At 43.4% G+C, this 15,216-nt stretch overlaps 1 protein-coding gene across 1 annotated transcript in view; it reads left to right on the top strand.

Annotated features, from left to right (window-relative positions):
• The window catches only part of LOC140362814 (uncharacterized), a 33,132-nt gene extending 31,065 nt beyond the window's left edge, over nucleotides 1-2,067 (top strand). The window contains exons 16-17 of the mRNA XM_072449039.1: nucleotides 204-326; nucleotides 1,410-2,067. Of these exons, the coding sequence (XP_072305140.1) occupies nucleotides 204-326; nucleotides 1,410-1,525 (239 nt within the window). The 3' untranslated portion in view covers nucleotides 1,526-2,067. The remainder of the gene's footprint in view (nucleotides 1-203; nucleotides 327-1,409) is intronic.
• Nucleotides 2,068-15,216: the final 13,149 nt, after the last annotated feature.

The raw sequence follows: 15,216 nt of genomic DNA, 5'->3' as shown, positions 1-15,216 counted from the left end.
CTGGTTTATTGCTGGTTTAGTCCTGGTTTAGTTCAGGTTCAGTTGTAGTTTTGACCTTGTATAGTCCTGGTTTATTGCTGGTTTGGACCCTGTTTTAGGTCTGGTTTAATTGCTGGTTAAGACCTGATTTAGACCTGGGTTGAACCTGGTAAAATCCTTCTGTCAGTCTTGGTTAATTCATTTATTTCCATTTTGTTTTCCAGGTAAATTCTACAACATCGGGGACCAGTCTGGTTTTGGGGAGGACCACTGTCAGTTTGTTGACTCTTTTCTTGATGGAAAAACAGGGCGACGACTCCGATCCGACCAGCTCCAGGAGAGGACAGGTACTAGCACTGGCCCAGTGGATGTTTCAGTGCAGTTAATGGATTCCCACCAATGCACTGACCTCTTTTCTGCTGACGTGATATACATTAATCAGGGAATCTAAATAAGAATGTTTTGGTGATCACTTTTTTGAGGCAAAAACAGGGCACAGCTTTTACCATGCGTGACGTGTCCTCCACTATCAGCCAATCGCTTATCTGGAAATATTCAATTTAAATTGGGAAGTTGAGGCAACAATAATGATTATTCTGTGCTAGTAATATTAGCACAGAATAATCGTTATTATTGTTGGGGATTCACTCAGAACCCTGTGGATATATTTATTTTTCTGAGCCAATGAGGCATCTCTCTTCCGCAGAAACTTCATCATTATTTTGACCAAAACTAAACGGTTGACATAAGAGGAGGGATGATTAATTTTCAGTGAAACCAGGAGAATAAAGAAGACTATTGTGATTTGTCTCCTATATAACAGTGGTGTGAATAAGTGTTTTATCCCTTCCTGATTCTTTTTTTTTTTTTTGCATGTCAAACTCAGATGTTTCAAATCATCCAACAAATTGAAATAATGCTTCACTTGATGCTACTTACACAGACAGGATGTACCTAGCCGCTAAAGGCTAAACTAGCAACATGCGCTAGCGAGCACGACCCTCTTGCTCCCTGGGGGCTTGGGTACGATGCATCAAATGGCTTAATTTAAGTTCAGACTGTTCATGGCATAAAATAAATACATTTATTAATAACACAAATTTGACTTATGTTCAATTCTGTGTCCTCCCTCAATGGGACCAGTATTTTCACTGAAGAAAGCAAATATGCCCCAGATGCCCTTCTTGTGAGTCAGATGCCCCCCGTCGCTCTAACCCAGGGGTGGGCAATTATTTTCCTCCGAGGGCCATATTCAAATCCAGGCAAGTAGCAGAGGCTGGCCCGCGATCATTGGTGTGAACATTTTTAAAAATATCAATATTGGATATTTCCGCCTGTTTGGCGGGCCAGAAATATAAAGACAAACGGGCCATATGTGGTCCGCAGGCCGTAGTTTGCCCACCCTTGCTAACCTCTCTCTCTCTCTGCAGGGTTCTACAGGGCGATGCGACAGGAGCCTGTTCACTTTGGCTCCATCGGGGGGCGCTCTCACGTGAACTATGTCTCCTGGTACGAGTGTGGCACCCCGATACCTGGAAAATGGTGATGAACCTGGTCCAAACCAAGACTAACTATGGACTAAATCAGGACAAACTAAAACTGAACGAAGGATTAAACCCAGTCTAAATCAGGGTTGAAACAGGACTAAACCAGGACTAAATCCGGTCTAAACCAGGACACAGTCAAATCCAGTATTTTCAGGGAACATTGAGGGGAAGCTGGCTCTCTCCAGATCTGTTGGACGTTTGTTTTTTCTGCTGTTTTTGTCTGATGTAAATTTAGTTAAAATCAAAATTTCAGGAAAAACGTTGGTGCTTCTTCATCTTTTGTAATCTGGATCTTCTCTATCCAGTCCAGGACTCGCTCCATTCGTAAAGAGGCCTGTTTTTTGCTGCACTTTGCTCAAATGTCTGATAAATATTAGAATTGTAATAATAAAACTCACAGGGCATTTGTTTCCTGTTTGTGGTGCACATTTTACTGATTTTCACTGAAACAGAAATGAGGGGAAAAGGGTGTGTACAGAGATGTTTTTGTATGTTTTGTATTGGTTTTATATAAAAATAGTAAATATTCCTTTTGTAAAAACGTGTCCCATGATTAAACATTTATTCAGATTTTTTAGAGTAAAATAAGAATAAATTGAGAAAACTGTTTTGCCACGTTTCAGTTGTGACTTTTTCCTCAGAGTTTCTGTCTTCCAGTTCCAGTCCTGTTGGAGAAACAATGAGCAGTATATTAGTTTATGAACAGTAACACATCAAAAGAGTCATACAAACCAGGAAAGTGCACAAATCAATCAAGCCAATATGCATATCAAGTCAATTTGTTATCCTGGACATTGTTACGTTTACACTGGAAAAGTGATCCACAGTTCTCCTTGAGCGAGGGTAGAGGAGAGCACTCAGAGAGGCTCTTTGTAGTGCAGTGAAGCTCTCTGTTGTGCCATTTCACCCTGGAAAAACACAGAAAAGATTATTTAGCAAGCTTTATTATGAAGGTTATTTGGCGCTCAGACCCCGACGACCCCGACGACCCCAGACATGACGATTATGGGCACTCCATAATCTGATTAAATGAGATGTCTCCCCAGGGCCTGGAGACTGGTGGTGGTAGATATGGTGTGAGGGTAGAGAGGAGGATTAGGATGAGAGGGATGCAGAGGAGGAGGAGAGGAGGTGGTGGGTCGCAGTACGGTCTGAAGCCGCCGAGGCAACTGCATGAGGTTTAAATGGGACCGGCTGTGCACTTATTGGGAGCGGAGGAGGTGCGCCGTGCCACGGGGAGGAGTGACTTGGGTGCGTTGATTGAGGATGGGGAGCAGGTGCGAGGGACGATGTCCCGGGAGTCCCCTGTCCCTTAGACCAGGGGTCCCCAACCTTTTTTGCACCACGGACCGGAATAATGTAGGTTTTATTTTCATGGACCGGTGTGCCAGTTTATGTCGCGTTCAGGTTAACTTGCGCGCAAGTGGGTGGGGCTTAGGCTTCCATTCGATTCAGCTCGGAAGACGAAATGTTCTCAAAAGACGCGTTTGTACATTTTTAAGTGTACCATACCAAAAGATCCGAATTGGAGCAACATAAGGTACAGTTACACATGTCCTCACTGTTCTTCTGACTGGTGGAAGCTCATCACATAAATATGGCAAAAATAAGTGCATAGAAATTACAACTCACCACAAGCTGAATCAGTGGGAGCCCTGCGCTTGTTTCTGTGCAATGAGATGGTCCCATCAGGAGTGATGGAGACAATGACACCGCAGTGTGTTTCTAGTTTTGTCTTGTTGCCGTAACTGCAGAAAAGCCGCTTCACACAGGATGTTGGAAATGGTAGTAAGGGTTTTAGTGCTCTTGTGGCGATGTCAGGGTATTCTGGCTTGATTTTCATCCAGAATGTGCAGAGTTGTTGCATTCAATCTCCAACAGCTGATCCTCTTGTTGCACATGCTCGATTCGCCCGGTTTAATGGGTCGTGGATCCATTGACACGCAGTTCGCGGATCTTTTGCGCATGGGAAGTAGCGCTCAAACTCTTATAAAAGTAAAAACAGGTGATCATGCAGCAGTTGCAGAATGCTGGCCCAGGAGACGTGTCCAAATTCCTCGCTGGCTCCTCGTCTGCTCCTCACTTGGCCTTTTCCCCTTTGCTAAAATGCTTTTGTTTTTTACTCATTTTCGCTGGATTGTGGGTCTACTTTTGGACAGCGCGTTTGATGCGACGCATCCACCATGACGTATCATGTATAGAGCATAGATATAATATACTTGCCATTATATTTAATGGATTTCATTTGCAATTTCCTATCAGGCTTTTGATTATACATCCACAGACAAGCTTGTTAGCGTGTCATGAGGAACAGGCCAAAGTTACGTCGGAGAAGATGCTGTCGCTGATAGATTATTTTGTTTTTGTGAGGCCCGGTAGCAAACGCGTTGCGGACCGGTACCGGTCCCCGGCCCGGTGGTTGGGGACCCCTGCCTTAGACCCTCCTTTTCGGCCAGGAAAAACTACAAAAAACCTCCTTTGGAAAAGTAGAAACCTGGAGGAGTTCCGCGCGAAGGAGAGATCTGACTCTCACGGACAGGCCGATGCCCGACTTGGTGAATTTACGCAGGCTTCATTTCTACAGCTTCATGCACAAACCAAAGAAAGACATGCAGTTTGTGAAGGACACTAAATAAATGTAACTTAGCCTATCTAAACTCTAATTATTGCTGTCATTTCAGGTTCCTCGTCTGCTCCTCACTTGGCCTTTTCCCCTTTGCTAAAATGCTTTTGTTTTTTACTCATTTTCGCTGGATTGTGGGTCTACTTTTGGACAGCGCGTTTGATGCGACGCATCCACCATGACGTATCATGTATAGAGCATAGATATAATATACTTGCCATTATATTTAATGGATTTCATTTGCAATTTCCTATCAGGCTTTTGATTATACATCCACTGACAAGCTTGTTAGCGTGTCATGAGGAACAGGCCAAAGTTACGTCGGAGAAGATGCTGTCGCTGATAGATTATTTTGTTTTTGTGAGGCCCGGTAGCAAACGCGTTGCGGACCGGTACCGGTCCCCGGCCCGGTGGTTGGGGACCCCTGCCTTAGACCCTCCTTTTCGGCCAGGAAAAACTACAAAAAACCTCCTTTGGAAAAGTAGAAACCTGGAGGAGTTCCGCGCGAAGGAGAGATCTGACTCTCACGGACAGGCCGATGCCCGACTTGGTGAATTTACGCAGGCTTCATTTCTACAGCTTCATGCACAAACCAAAGAAAGACATGCAGTTTGTGAAGGACACTAAATAAATGTAACTTAGCCTATCTAAACTCTAATTATTGCTGTCATTTCAGGTTTTTCTTTTTGTCATACTTTATCATTTCACCAGAAGAAGTTTGAAGTCCTGGATCAGGTCCAACACTTGATCTCCAGGTGATTCCTGTGTCTGTGACGGAGCAGAATCCATGTTCCTCTGCTCTCTCTCTCTCTGCAGACATCTACTGAGTTAGAGTGGCTTTGCTCTTATAGACGTTAGGGTGTATCGTGTTTCCGGGCGATTTATGTGTCTGGGATGGAGCAGACTCGGGGGTCACATGTTTTAAGAGTTTTATGTTTTTTGGTCTCACGCCTTCGCTTCCTTTCCTTGTCACTCAGACCTGGCACTTTCCCAAATCAGAATGGAAAGGATCAGTCTGGATCTCAAGATATCGGATGATCACTGATATTCATTAAAAAGACCGAACACAGATGAACGTTTCATAATGAATAAGATATGATGTACTATACTATTTTTGTACATTTGGTTCTGTTAGACCCATTATTATTATTACTGTCATACTCACAAGCAATTAATGCCATATTCATGTGCATATAACTGATGTAAATAAGAGTGTTTACTTTACCATTATTATTAGTGTTATTTAGTCTTATGCTAGCTATTTTTACTTTACTTTATCTTTTTATTTTATTGTATTATTTTTTATTTTATTTTCATCTTTATCTTTTTATTTTATTTTATTCATTTTTTCCTCCATTCCCTATTAAGATATGAGAGGAGTTTTGTTAATAAGAGTTTTTGTTTTGTTTATAAGAGTTCTTCTATCAAGAGTGTTTTTTTCAAACTTCCTATAAGTTATCTGTCCTTTTCCTCTGTATCTACTGCGTTGCAACAGCGGAATTTCCCCATGTGTGGACAATAAAGGAATATCTTATCTTATTAGCTCAGAGTTTGAGATGTTAGGTCATGATACTGTATATCATGATGTTTCACAGTTTAAAAGCTTTTATGTTTAGACGGGATGTTTTTTAACCATGACATGTCCATTGTTGTGCCATTCATCCACGTCACCTCATGGTCCAGTATTATCATGCATGGCCCACATGGTCCAGTATGATCATGCATGGCCCCATGGTCCAGTATTATCATGCATGGCCCACATGGTCCAGTATGATCATGCATGGCCCCATGGTCCAGTATGATCATGCATGGCCCACATGGTCCAGTATGATCATGCATGGCCCCATGGTCCAGTATGATCGTGCATGGCCCTCATGGTCCAGTATTATCATGCATGGCCCACATGGTCCAGTATGATCATGCATGGCCCCATGGTCCAGTATGATCATGCATGGCCCACATGGTCCAGTATGATCATGCATGGCCCACATGGTCCAGTATGATCATGCATGGCCCCATGGTCCAGTATGATCATGCATGGCCCACATGGTCCAGTATGATCATGCATGGCCCACATGGTCCAGTATGATCATGCATGGCCCCATGGTCCAGTATGATCGTGCATGGCCCACATGGTCCAGTATGATCGTGCATGGCCCACATGGTCCAGTGTGATCATGCAAGGCCCCATGGTCCAGTATGATCGTGCATGGCCCTCATGGTCCAGTATGATCATGCATGGCCCCATGGTCCAGTATGATCGTGCATGGCCCTCATGATCCAGTATGATCATGCATGGCCCACATGGTCCAGTATGCATGAGCCACATGGTCCAGTATGATCATGCATGGTCCCATGGTCCAGTATGATCATGCATGGCCCACATGGTCCAGTATGATCATGCATGGCCCCATGGTCCAGTATGATCACGCATGGCCCACATGGTCCAGTATGATCATGCATGGCCCCATGGTCCAGTATGATCATGCATGGCCCCATGGTCCAGTATGATCGTGCATGGCCCTCATGGTCCAGTATGATCATGCATGGCCCTCATGGTCCAGTATCATCATGCATGGCCCCATGGTCCCTCATGGTCCAGTATGATCATGCATGGCCCCATGGTCCAGTATGATCATGCATGGCCCCATGGTCCAGTATGATCATGCATCGCCCTCATGGTCCAGTATCATCATGCATGGCCCTCATGGTCCAATATGATCGTGCATGGCCCCATGGTCCAGTATGATCATGCATGGCCCCATGGTCCTGTATGATCATGCATGGCCCCATGGTCCCTCATGGTCCAGTATGATCATGCATGGCCCCATGGTCCAGTATGATCATGCATGGCCCCATGGTCCAGTATGCATGGTCCCATGGTCCAGTATGATCATGCATGGCCCCATGGTCCAGTATGATCGTGCATGGCCCCATGGTCCAGTATGATCGTGCATGGCCCTCATGGTCCAGTATGATCGTGCATGGCCCTCATGGTCCAGTATGATCGTGCATGGCCCCATGGTCCAGTATGATCATGCATGGCCCCATGGTCCAGTATGATCGTGCATGGCCCTCATGGTCCAGTATGATCGTGCATGGCCCCATGGTCCAGTATGATCGTGCATGGCCCCATGGTCCAGTATGATCGTGCATGGCCCCATGGTCCAGTATGATCGTGCATGGCCCTCATGGTCCAGTATGATCGTGCATGGCCCTCATGGTCCAGTATGATCATGCATGGCCCCATGGTCCAGTATGATCGTGCATGGCCCTCATGGTCCAGTATGATCATGCATGGCCCCATGGTCCAGTATGATCGTGCATGGCCCCCTGGTGCAAGGGTCACTGTACAGTTCCTGGCCCGCACACTCACTGGACATGTTTGGGACGCTCTGGATCAGTGAATACAACAGCCTGTTCCAGTTCCGGCCAAAACCTGGCTAATTTGGCAGCGACTCATTATGAAAAATGATTGAGGTTTATGGGTCTTTGTGTTGATGTAAAATGTTTCACATCGTCGAGTTCGGACAGATCATAAATAATGTGAGCAAAAACAGAAGAGTTGTGTGTATATTTTTGTTCTGTGTAGTTGTCCTGGTTTAGTCCTAGTTTTGTCCCTGTGGATACTCAATAAAAAACATTATAGCATTAATGTTATTGAGTTTGGATTAGCAGTAACACCAAAGAAATCCAAAGAATGTTATAATTTTTTTTACACTTTGTGAGTACTATTTATGACTTAGGTCTGGTAAATGCTAGTCGTACTTGAAAAAACATTACATTACTCCACATTTGTCAGTAACCACCACATTTTAATGAACTTTTACTTAACTTACAATTTGACCGTGGAGGTATATATGTTTTAGTCACATCTGTTTTGATCACATGTTTTTTAGTGTATGTTTTGAGACCTTTTGCATGAGCACTATATGTATGAGCACATGTATGCACATATATGTATTAGTACATATATGCATGAGTACATATATGTATGAGCACATATATGTATGAGCACATATATGTATGAGCACATATATGTATGAGTACATATATGTATGAGCACATATATGCACATATATGTATGAGCACATATATGTATGAGCACATATATGCATGAGTACATATATGTATGAGCACATATATGTATGAGCACATATATGTATGAGCACATATATGTATGAGTACATATATGTATGAGCACATGTATGTATGAGTACATATATGTAAGAGCACATATATGTATGAGTACATATATGTATGAGTACATATATGTATGAGCACTATATGTATGAGCACATATATGTATGAGCACATATATGTATGAGTACATATTATGTATGAGCACATATATGTATGAGTACATATTATGTATGAGCACTATATGTATGAGCACATATATGTATGAGTACATATTATGTATGAGCACATATATGTATGAGTACATATTATGTATGAGCACTATATGTATGAGCACATATATGTATGAGTACATATTATGTATGAGCACTATATGTATGAGTACATATATGTATGAGTACATATTATGTATGAGCACATATATGTATAAGATAAGATAAGATAAGATAAGATAAGATATTCCTTTATTGTCCCACATGGGGAAATGTCATTGGTGCAACGCAGGTAGATACAGAGGTAGATACAGAAGAACAGATCACTTATAGGAAGTCTGAAAAACACTTTCAGTAGAAGATCTCCTATAAACAAAAACTCCCATAGACAAATAAATAAATAAATAAATACCATTGCATGTGATCCCGACAGTAATTGCACATGAATATGTGTCACGACAGCACATAGATTGCACATGAATTTCACAGTAATTGCACAGTAATTGCACATGAATTCCAACAGCAATTGCACATATGACAGAATTGCACATCAGTATTAGGTTAGGTCAGTATTGCGACGGGATAACGTGATGATCTCCGGGTAAGACGACTGTTCTCTGCAGTTTCATGAGTTCCTCCTTTGTGGAAACGCGGTACGGCGCCGGCCGGGGGGCGGGGCCGGAGCCGGGGGGCGGGGCCGGAGCCGGGGGCGGGGCCGGGGGACTCAGAGCCAAGACACATCGCCACGACACGACGAAAACACTCAATCCAGCCGAATAAAGTCAAAACAAGTTAATTTAAAGCGATTCCAGTGCGTGTCCCGATCGTTCGTGAAGTTCCTCTTTCATATAAACGTGTATATAAACGTGTACCGACGACACGCCGTACTTTAGCGCGGCCGGAGGGCGCGGGGGGGGCTGGTGGGCTCGCTCGGAGCTAGCTCACGTCACAACAACACAACGAAAAACGCTCAAATCCAGCCGAAAAAAGTCAAAAACAGTTGAATTAAAAAACTATTCCAGCGCGTGTCCCTATCGTACAGTAAAATAGAAAAAATATACTAACTATATTTACAAAATATAGGAGATAAAGCACAATAAGTGTGAGAAAGAAGAGAGAGCGTTTACACCGGGCTGCCAGCTGTACCAGCGCCTTATGACGTAATATATGTATGAGTACATATTATGTATGAGCACATATATGTATGAGTACATATATATATGAGTACATATACACACTCACAGAGTCAGTGCAGTGTTCTGGCGAGCTGCCTTCTCTCTCTCTTTGATTCAAACACACTTCTGGCTCGGGTCCAGTCGTGTTCAGAGCAGAACATCTGTCTTTACTCAGCACAATCTCACCTTTGACAGGCCTCGTAGTTACTCAGTTACTCCAAATTAACCTCATTCCTGTTCATCATCATCATTACACACTATTTTTAGACATGATTTTATTAGTGTCTTTCAGGTGGTCATTATTAACGTTAAATGCATCTTTTCATCTTAAAAACTGAACCTATGCTACATGAGAACGACATGTGCACAATTCTCTGCACCAATGTTTAATGCTGGAACTTTATACCTCACAATATCTTTGCACAAATTGGAATGCCAAAGTTTTTTTATAAATTGCAATGATGTTGTTTCTTAGTTACCTATACGTTTCTCAACTTTTCAGCTGCATTTCAACCTTGTTAGATAGAAAATAATGAATAAAACAATCAAGAGTTATATATATTGACAAATGTATTAGTCCCTGGCAGGGAAAGATGAGGGATGCAGAGGAGGTTGTAATAGCAATCTTCTTCTATGATGATCAAGAAGAACTGTACAATTATGATGAAAGGTTCTCATTAGGTTGTTTGTGATTTGTTCATTAACAACGGCAATAAACCGATTATGGTTCTGGTTCTGGTTCTGGTTCATCAAAAATAGATACTCTCAAGACAAAATAAAAGTAATCCCTTCACTTTTGCATAAATGAATTAAAGCTCGGAACAGTGAATTTAACTCTCAAGCCCCAATAAAATACCCAGAAAGGAGAATCAAAAGGAGAAATATTCTGTAACTCTCAAATAGAGAAAATAAATTGGACAATATTCTGTATTACATGTATAAGTGATAGAATTCCATTTCAGAATAATATTTATCCTACATAATATCCAACTTTTACACCTTTTGTAATAAAGACAGTGAGTCTGTTATCTGATGCAGAAACCGACAGTATGCAGACACGGGTAGAATATGCAAACTCAAGGAACCTGGACCTACTTGCTGTGAGGCAAGAGTGCTAAGCACTGCACCAGACAAATAAAAAACAATGCAATCAGCCATAGAAATAATGTAATCATTATTGTGGCTGATTTAATCGTGGATAAGTCTTGGTTTAGTGTCGTCCTGTTCCTGACTGGTTTAGTCCTTGTCTGGTCCTTCTTTAGACCAAGTTTTAGACCTGGTCTCAGTCTTGGGGAGTCTGGTTTTGGGGGTACCCCTGAAACCACTTGAGTGATGTCATCTTCCACATCTGCTTCCCATCTGCACATTACATAAGACCCACCAGGACCGGACTGGGATCCGAGATCAGAACCAAACCAGCACTAAAACAGGTCTGGACACCCCCGGGGCTCCGTAAAAACTCTGTAAGAGAGAGAACAATTCAACATGTTTTACATCTTCATCTGTTCAAAACAAAGCAGTGATCCACTATATACTACTATATATATATATATATATATATATATATATATATATATATATATATATATATATATATATATATATATATACTCTCAGTGATCCCTGTGTGTGGAAAAGTTGGTGTGTCGGGTTGTGCTGTTCTGTCCACCAGGAGTTAATGTTTGGTTCCTCTGGTGTCTTTCTATCCATCTATCTTACCCGGAGCCGTGTGGCAGGGGCAGTAGGGAAGCGAGGTGCCCAGGAGGTGCCCAGGAGGTGCCCAGGAGGTGCCCAGGTGGTGCCCAGGAGGTGCCCAGGAGGCATCCGGAACAGATGCCCGAGCCACCTCTGCTGGCTGCTCTCACGTGGGGGAGCAGCGGCTCTACTGCGAGCTCTTCCCATGTAACTGGGCTTCTAACCCTGTCTCTAAGGGAGCGCCTGCCACTCTGCGGAGGAAACTCATTTCCACAGTTGTATCTGTGATCTTGTCCTTTCGGTCATTATGGCCATAGGTAGAACGTAGATTGACCGGTAAATTGAGAGCTTTGTCTTTCATCTCCTTCTTCACCACAACAGTCCGACGCAGCCTTGGCCTGCCTTTTGTTGAGCGCTTCACGTTTGGGCATCTGGTTGTACCTCTTGGGTACTTTTTTTTAAATGCACCTCTCTCTGATACTGGACAATGTGAATGAAGGATTTCCCTGTTGTCCTGGTCCTTCTTCTCTCAACAATCATCAGCACATTGTGATGGTCCTTGTAGTGCATTGCTGTGTTGTCCTCTCTATACCAGAGCGTTGTTGTTTATGTGTTTGTGCTGATGCTCATTCTTGTCCCGTTTTTTGAGTTCTCACGTTTGAAACAGCTGTGGAGGCGTGAGACTGAGGGATGGGGATTACACAGGAATGTACTGGTTCCGACCACACTGAAGATGGAATAAAGTCTTATTAAACTCCTAATAAACAAGTATATGACAGTGTGAGAGTGTAAGAGTGAGAGAACTGTTCAGAATGTAAACCAGAAATCCACTCCAAAGAAATAACAGGGACAAATCTTCTGACACAAGAAGAGAAGTGAAACACTGGGAAGATTCTACAACTCTTCTGATACGTTTTAGCTCTGACCTTGAAGAGGTTTCCACCAGTTAAACAGGATGATTGCTCTGTGCTCGTCCAAATAGAGTCTTTTCCCAAGTATTCATTGTGGACCTGATGTCATGGCTTGTATTTCGTGCAGTGAGTGTTTTGCCCTTCTGGAAGCTCTGTTGTGTTTTCCTGATGAGTATTTCCACATCTCAATCCTCTGAGTTTAGTCTGGAACTGTTTGTGTTTATGACGGCTGAGTTTTTATTTACTTCTCGACTTGATGTGTAAACTAGGTCAGAACCAGGTCTAAACTAGGTCAGAACCAGGTCTAAACTAGGTCAGAACCAGGTCTAAACAAGGTCAGAACCAGGTCTAAACTAGGTCAGAACCGGGTCTAAACTAAATCAGAACTAGGACTAAATTAGGTCAGAACCAGGTCTAAACTAGGTCAGAACCAGGTCTAAACTAGGTCAGAACTAGGACTAAACTAGGTCAGAACTAGGACTAAATTAGGTCAGAACTAGGACTAAACTAGGTCAGAACCAGGACTAAACTAGGTCAGAACCAGGACTAAACTAGGTCAGAACCAGAACTAAACTAGGTCAGAACTAGGACTAAATTAGGTCAGAACTAGGACAAAACTAGGTCAGAACTAGGACTAAACTAGGTCAGAACCAGGACTAAACTAGGTCAGAACTAGGACTAAACTAGGTCAGAACCAGAACTAAACTAGGTCAGAACCAGGACTAAACTAGGTCAGAACTAGGACTAAATTAGGTCAGAACTAGGACAAAACTAGGTCAGAACCAGGACTAAACTAGGTCAGAACCAGGACTAAACTAGGTCAGAACCAGGACTAAACTAGGTCAGAACCAGGGCAGGAATAAACCAGGTCAGGACTAAGACTAAGTGTTGAAAATAAGAATAATTTAACTTGTAACTAATTACATATTCTTGTCTCATTTTCAGTGAATGGCCGTCTTCATTGTTGTGTCCTTAGGCAAGACACTTCACCCACATTGCCTAGTATGAATGTTGTGAGTGTGTGATTGGTAGGTGGTGGTCGGAGTGACCGATGGGGCAGATTGGCAGCCTTCCTTCCATCAGTCTGCCCTAGGGCAGCTTTGGCTACAATAGTGTGCAGTGCATTATGTGATGACAATTTAGCACCTAAAAATTGCATTGATTGTATTATTTTAGAAACACTTTGGATTGTAAATGGGGTTATAGTCTATTTATATTATATTATATTATTATATTATTATATAACAACAAACTCAACATGTATTTCAATATTGCCACAATTCACCCAATTAACCATGGCAACCGTTACTGGAACTAAACTAGGTCCAAATAGTGATTAACCCAGCTCAGAACCAGGTCCAAACCTGGACTAAACCAGGTTCATGTCAGGATGCACTGAGGAGTGAAGCAGATCGGAGCGTCACACTTTGAGAAACATGTTTCATCTTCTCGCTCAGGTCCAAACTCTTCTGGATCCTCAGGACAGATAATAAGTGGTTTATGGGAACCACGAATGTACAGTGTCATTACAGACCCTCTGAAGTTCGGGCTCAGTCTGGACTAAACCAGGTCCAGACCAGGTCCAAACATGTTTAAAGACTCGTAAAAACTAATGAGGTCCATAAACACAACAGATGGAACTCACACAGCACATCCAAGAACTGGGACTAAACCAGGATTTGACTAAACTAAACCTGGACTAAACAGACTGAAGCAAGTCTCACCCTGCATTAAAGCAGGACCAAGCCAGGACTAATACAGGACCAAACCAGGACTAAAGCAGCTTTTCCAAGACTAAAAAGGGTGTAAACCAGGACCAAACAGGACTAATCCAGGATCAAACCCAGACTAAACCATGTCTAATACTGGACTGAAGTAGGATTAAGTGATAATTAAAGAAAAGCTGCTGTCTTAAACTGAATGGGTTGGTGTTGTTTGCAGATGCAGCGGATTCTGAGAGACCAGAACCTGCAGCGTGTGGAGTGAGAGTGTCCCCCGGAGGACATGTGTGTTATGGTCCTATGAGAGCGCCAGAGGAGCCCCCCTTCACAAATGCAGTTTGTCACACACCCGTTCTTCTCTTAGACTAATGATGCAGATAAAATATCACTATTATGCAGATAAAATACATCACAGAAATATAATCATATATTCACATTTTATCACATTATGGTCCTATGAGAGCGTCCCCCGGAGGACATTTGTGTTATGGTCCTATGAGAGCGTCCCCCGGAGGACATGTGTGTTATGGTCCTATGAGAGCGCCCCCCGGAGGACATGTGTGTTATGGTCCTATGAGAGCGTCCCCCGGAGGACATGTGTGTTATGGTCCTATGAGAGCGTCCCCCGGAGGACATGTGTGTTATGGTCCTATGAGAGCGCCCCCCGGAGGACATGTGTGTTATGGTCCTATGAGAGAGCCCCCCGGAGGACATGTGTGTTATGGTCCTATGAGAGCGTCCCCCGGAGGACATGTGTGTTATGGTCCTATGAGAGCGTCCCCCGGAGGACATGTGTGTTATGGTCCTATGAGAGCGTCCCCCGGAGGACATGTGTGTTATGGTCCTATGAGAGCGTCCCCCGGAGGACATGTGTGTTATGGTCCTATGAGAGCGTCCCCCGGAGGACATGTGTGTTATGGTCCTATGAGAGCGTCCCCCGGAAGACATGTGTGTTATGGTCCTATGAGAGCGTCCCCCGGAGGACATGTGTGTTATGGTCCTATGAGAGCGTCCCCCGGAGGACATGTGTGTTATGGTCCTATGAGAGCGTCCCCCGGAGGACATGTGTGTTATGGTCCTATGAGAGCGTCCCCCGGAGGACATGTGTGTGTTATGGTCCTGTGTTTCCTCTGGAGCGGCTCAGCTCGGCTCGGCTCAGGTTTCTCTCTGTTACTGTTTCATGCGTCATGAACTCCTCGTCATAGTTTATCTC

This window comes from Eucyclogobius newberryi, unplaced genomic scaffold (assembly GCF_026437365.1).
Source record: "Eucyclogobius newberryi isolate DKJ021-1_F unplaced genomic scaffold, fEucNew1.0.hap1 SCAF_1, whole genome shotgun sequence".
Classification (NCBI taxonomy): domain Eukaryota; kingdom Metazoa; phylum Chordata; class Actinopteri; order Gobiiformes; family Gobiidae; genus Eucyclogobius; species Eucyclogobius newberryi.
This window is presented reverse-complemented; position numbering and strand designations above follow the sequence as displayed.